General features: G+C 42.3%; 1 protein-coding gene across 1 annotated transcript; it reads left to right on the top strand.

Annotated features, from left to right (window-relative positions):
- Positions 1-2,672: 2,672 nt before the first annotated feature.
- On the top strand, positions 2,673-3,293 carry LOC148865504 (Small nuclear ribonucleoprotein family protein). Its single transcript, XM_088976129.1, has one exon. The coding sequence runs from the start codon at positions 2,811-2,813 to the stop codon at positions 3,141-3,143; it is 333 nt and encodes a 110-aa protein (XP_088832255.1). The 5' UTR covers positions 2,673-2,810; the 3' UTR covers positions 3,144-3,293.
- The last annotated feature ends 1,503 nt before the right edge of the window (positions 3,294-4,796 follow it).

The raw sequence follows: 4,796 nt of genomic DNA on the forward strand, positions 1-4,796 counted from the left end.
TTGGGTTGATCAGGAAAATGGTCGCGGCCCAGAAGATTGAGGATAAGAACCAGGTCCTTTGGGCTTATTAATCGGGGTTATTTCCTCGTTGGCCCACAACATCCCCCTCTGGAGCCCATATTAATTCACATGTGTCGCAGGTGACTACTTCTGTGGTCACTCGACCTACACGTGCCGCGATTCCTTCTTCTTCATCGGTCCCTATTATTAAGTCTTCGCCACCCGCTTTCAAAAAGATGACCGATAAAGAGATGCAACAGAAGTATGCGAAGGGTCTATGTTTCCGTTGTGACGAGAAATACAGTCCTGGTCATCGTTGTGCTCAGAAATCACTTTAGGTTTTATGGGTTCAGGATGATGTGGAGGAATTTGCTTTTGATGTATCTAATTTGGACAGCACTTCGACTGACACTGAAATCACTCTGGCTCCAGATTCGGCCGTGCTTTGTGTTTCATCTCTTGTGGGCTTGTGTGCTGCTAATTCCCTTAAGGTGCGTGGACGCATTTTGTCGCGTGAGGTAGTCGTATTGATAGACTCGGGTGCCTCCCACAATTTTATCTCTGAAGCTTTAATTGAGGAGTTGAAATTGCCTCGTACTCCTACACACGAGTTTGGAGTTCAGATGGGTAATGGCGATGAGGTGAGAACTTCTGGAGTCTGCCGTCAAGTTTGCCTCAACTTACCTGAATTGGATGTCATTACAGATTTCTTCCCTTTGAAATTGGGTTCTACGGATGTCATTCTTGGTTTTCAATGGTTAGCATCTCTCGGTGATTCAGTGATGAATTGGGGTAACATGTCTATGAAGCTCAATTTGGGGGATATCCATGTGAAACTACAGGGCGACGACCCTTCTCTCTGTTCTTCTCAAGTGTCTTTGCACGCTATGATGCGTAACTTGCAACATGCGGGACAAGGGGTTTTGTTGGAACTGAGACATTTGTAGGTGGTGGGTTCTTCTTTGGACTCTGCTTTGTCTACACCCCTGTCCCTACCAATTTCTTCTTTACTAGATGAGTTCAAAGACGATTTTGATATGCCTACGGGTTTACCCCCTACTCGGGCTAGGGAGCACGCTATTGTCTTGCGTGAAGGCGCTTCCCCTATCTTTGTTCATCCTTACAGATACCCTCAGTTCTAGAAAGATGAAATTGAACGCCTTGTCTCTGAGATGCTGGCTGCGGGTATTATTCAACCAAGTATGAGCCCCTACTCAAGCCCGGTCCTTTTAGTCAAGAAAAAGGATGGAAGCTGGTGTTTCTGTGTTGTTTATCGAGCCCTTAATCGTGCCACGGTTCCGGATAAGTTTCCCATTCCGGTTATCAAGAACTTCTCGATGAGCTTCATGGTGCTTCTATTTTCAGCAAAATTGATCTTAAATCGGGCTACCATCAGATTCGTGTCCGCAGTGAGGATATCTCCAAGATCGCATTTCGCACACACGAGGGCCATTATGAGTTCCTTGTCATGCCCTTCGGTCTTACTAATGCGCCATCGACTTTTCAGTCGTTAATGAATACTGTTTTCCATAATTTCCTTCGTCGCTTTGTTCTGGTGTTTTTCGATGATATTCTGGTTTATAGTGCTTCCGAAGCTGCCCATTTGGATCACCTTCAACAGGTTTTTTCTGTATTGCGTGCCCACTGTCTTTTTGCTAACTCGAAGAAATGTATCTTTGCTCAGCCTAGCATTGAATACCTGGGTCATATTATCAGTGCGACTGGTGTTTCTGCCGATCCTTCTAAAGTCCAGGCTATGGTTGATTGGCCCCAACCATCTTCACTTAAAGCTCTTCGCGGTTTTCTGGGACTTACAAGTTTGGAAGTGCTTATTCATTGGCAGGACTTGCCTGATTTTGAAGACTCTTCGGAGCCCTTTGACTTGCTTCGAGACCAATTTCCTCATTTTAACCTTGAGGACAAGGTTAGACTTTGGGTGGCGGGTAATGATAGGCCCCCAATTATCCTTACATATGCTAGGAGAGGAAAAGGGCAGCGTAACCCAGGTCAGCAGTCGGTTAAGGAGGGAAATGTTTAGATATTGGTATGCTTATCGTAGCTATGCCAGCTGGCCATTTCTAGAGGGAGTTAGTTATGATATCAGGAGGGAATATTTCTAGAGGGAGGGAGTTAGGATGTCAGGAGGGAATACTTCTAGAGGGAGTTAGGATGTCAGGAAGGAATATTTCTAGAGGGAGTTAGTTATGGTGTCAGGAGGGAATATTTCTAGAGGGAGTTAGTTATGGTGTCAGGAGGGAATATTTCTAGAGGGAGTTAGTTAGGATGTCAGGAGGGAATATTATACGGGAGTTTCTGGATAGGGAGGGGGGGCAGAGAAAAACATTTTGAGTGTTTGGGAGAGCCGGCGGTCTCTCAAAGAACCGACCAACTGTTATTACTCTCCATTGAATGAATACAAGTTTCTTTTCATTTGAGCTGTGTATTCTTGCTGTGTGCCTGTGAATTGTGTGTGAGATTTCCGGGACATATCAAAAGGCTGTCTCGCTTTACTCGTTTTGCATATTTCATTTAACTCATCCGATGGCTCTCGTTTTCTTTTTTCCTGATTTAAATACTGCTACTATGTCAACAGACTTTTTGTACTACTTTAACAATGCATAGCCATTTTCTGTTTTGTTAACTTGTAGATTCTGTTTGGTGCAGTGAAGGCAATACCCATGGTTGGGTTGTGACATGCAATCGTCTTTCATGTCACAAGTTTGAGGTTTATCCCAATTCTGTTGGTACACCGGGGGGCAGATAAACATCTTGTATTTTTCCATTCTTTTCCAAAGGTTGTAGGTAAAGACATGGAACAACATGTGGATCCTTCTTCAGTTCACTTTGGAAATGACACAAACAACTCTCCTCTTGTTGGTCGTGTGAAGAAGCTGCTCAACCACCGAATGCTAGTTGGCATTAATGATGGCAGGTTCTTTTTGGGTGCCTTCCACTGTATTGACAAGCAGGGCAACATAATTCTCCAAGATGCAGTGGAATACCGCAGCACCCGGCGCACCTCACCTTCTCCAATGGAACAGCGGTGCCTTGGCCTTATTCTAATTCCTTCTTCATGCCGGTCCTCCTGTCATGTTGATTGCTCCATTGAAGAACAATTATCACTGTTATCACTTCAGAAGTAGGTGAAAGTACTTTGCTATGGACTATGGTTGGGAGAGGAAAAAGCAACTCAGCAAGTGTTTGGCTGAGTTAAAACACATGAAAACTATTTTTGTTCTTTGGAAAACCTTAATGCTTCATCCTTCTGTTAAAAGTTCGGCAATGTTTCTTTACCATGTTGGAGCAACCTTGTTCTAATACGAAATTGAACCACCATCCGTGGCATGGTGAGCAATACAAAAAAAAAAACCCAGAATAATTTCAGACTAAGCAATCACATAGCTAAACCTTGGTACAGTTGCAAAATCTTCAACAGAATCATCTCTAATTTATCCTGACTGGGATATTAGCATTACACAAATCGGTCATTATCATCATCATCCGCGTGGGGCTCTTATCAGACGTTACATTGAGTAGTTGATTGAGTTTGGTGTGCAGCCATGGTACACCATGAGCGTGGATGTTGGGGTGTGATGATAATCAAGAATGGGATGTCCCTGATCAGGTAGCCATTGGTACACCAGACATCTCCGTTAGTTGTTTCAATGAAATCCCATCCATTTGGTCGCCTATGACTCTCTTCACATCAGTGAAAAACTTGGAGATATCCAGCTTCCCTAACTTCCTGCCCCAGTCGTCTTCATTGAGACTCTTATATTGGCTTATAATGCATGTGGTTTCATATGGATCCTTTGGTGATATCCGGGGCTCCTCTGAGTCCGGCTCTCCGCCTTTGCAAGAAATCGTTAGATATTAAGATCAATGGGGTAAGGTGCCTTCAGCCCCTTGGAACACGTAGTTCTCGAAAAGGTATCTAAAATTGATATAAGATCACCCCAATCAGATTACTGGGCACAAAGTTATAGCCTTTGAAAGTTTCATGACGTTTTATTGGCAAACCAATTACCCAGTGACCAGGTCAAATGGATCAATGGTTCAACCATGTAGGTTTGATTTTTGGATCAAGTCAAATGGTTTTTGAAGAATTTCTAAAACTATATCCGGAATTGTGATTAGATAATGGTTCCAACGATTCGGCTGTTTGGATCAATGACATGTGTGTCAGAAGTTGAGCGTAGACTCGACTCTGGCCATTTCAAAGACAGCCTTAAGGGAGACCATATATCAGTATGTGTAGTAAAAAAATTGGAAGCACTAAGCCAATGAGAAAAAAAGTGAAAATGGAGGCATCGATAAAATTAAATGATTGCCCGCAATGAGAATTGAAGAAATTTCATTTGCCACCCACTTGCTCCTTAGGTTGATGGTGAATTGTAAATTTTGAAAGTTAAAAACTGTAGAGATAATGGGCCAAATGGGCCTTAGTTTCTTTGTTTTGTTTTTAGTTATATTTATGACGTGTTATTAGGTATTAGGCCTTATTTATGGGCCTGTTTCATCTTTTTTTTTTATTTTTTTTATTTTTTTTATTGTTGTCTTTAGTGATAGATGCCCTACTAAGGGCACTCATGTATTTGTCCTTATTTTTTACAACAAAAGAATAAAAAAAAATCATTGGGGGCTGAAGAGAGGTTTATAACTACTCTCTTTTCTTCTTCCTTTACTTCCATCTTCTTCCTCCATCACTTCTCTCTCTTCAATCTCCTTCTTTTCTCTTGTTTTTTTTTTCTTTTAATTCAGATTATTGCAGGTGTGATTTACAACTTGGTATCAGA

This window comes from Nelumbo lutea, chromosome 3 (assembly GCF_056320005.1).
Source record: "Nelumbo lutea isolate HS-2025 chromosome 3, American lotus-T2T, whole genome shotgun sequence".
NCBI lineage: Eukaryota > Viridiplantae > Streptophyta > Magnoliopsida > Proteales > Nelumbonaceae > Nelumbo > Nelumbo lutea.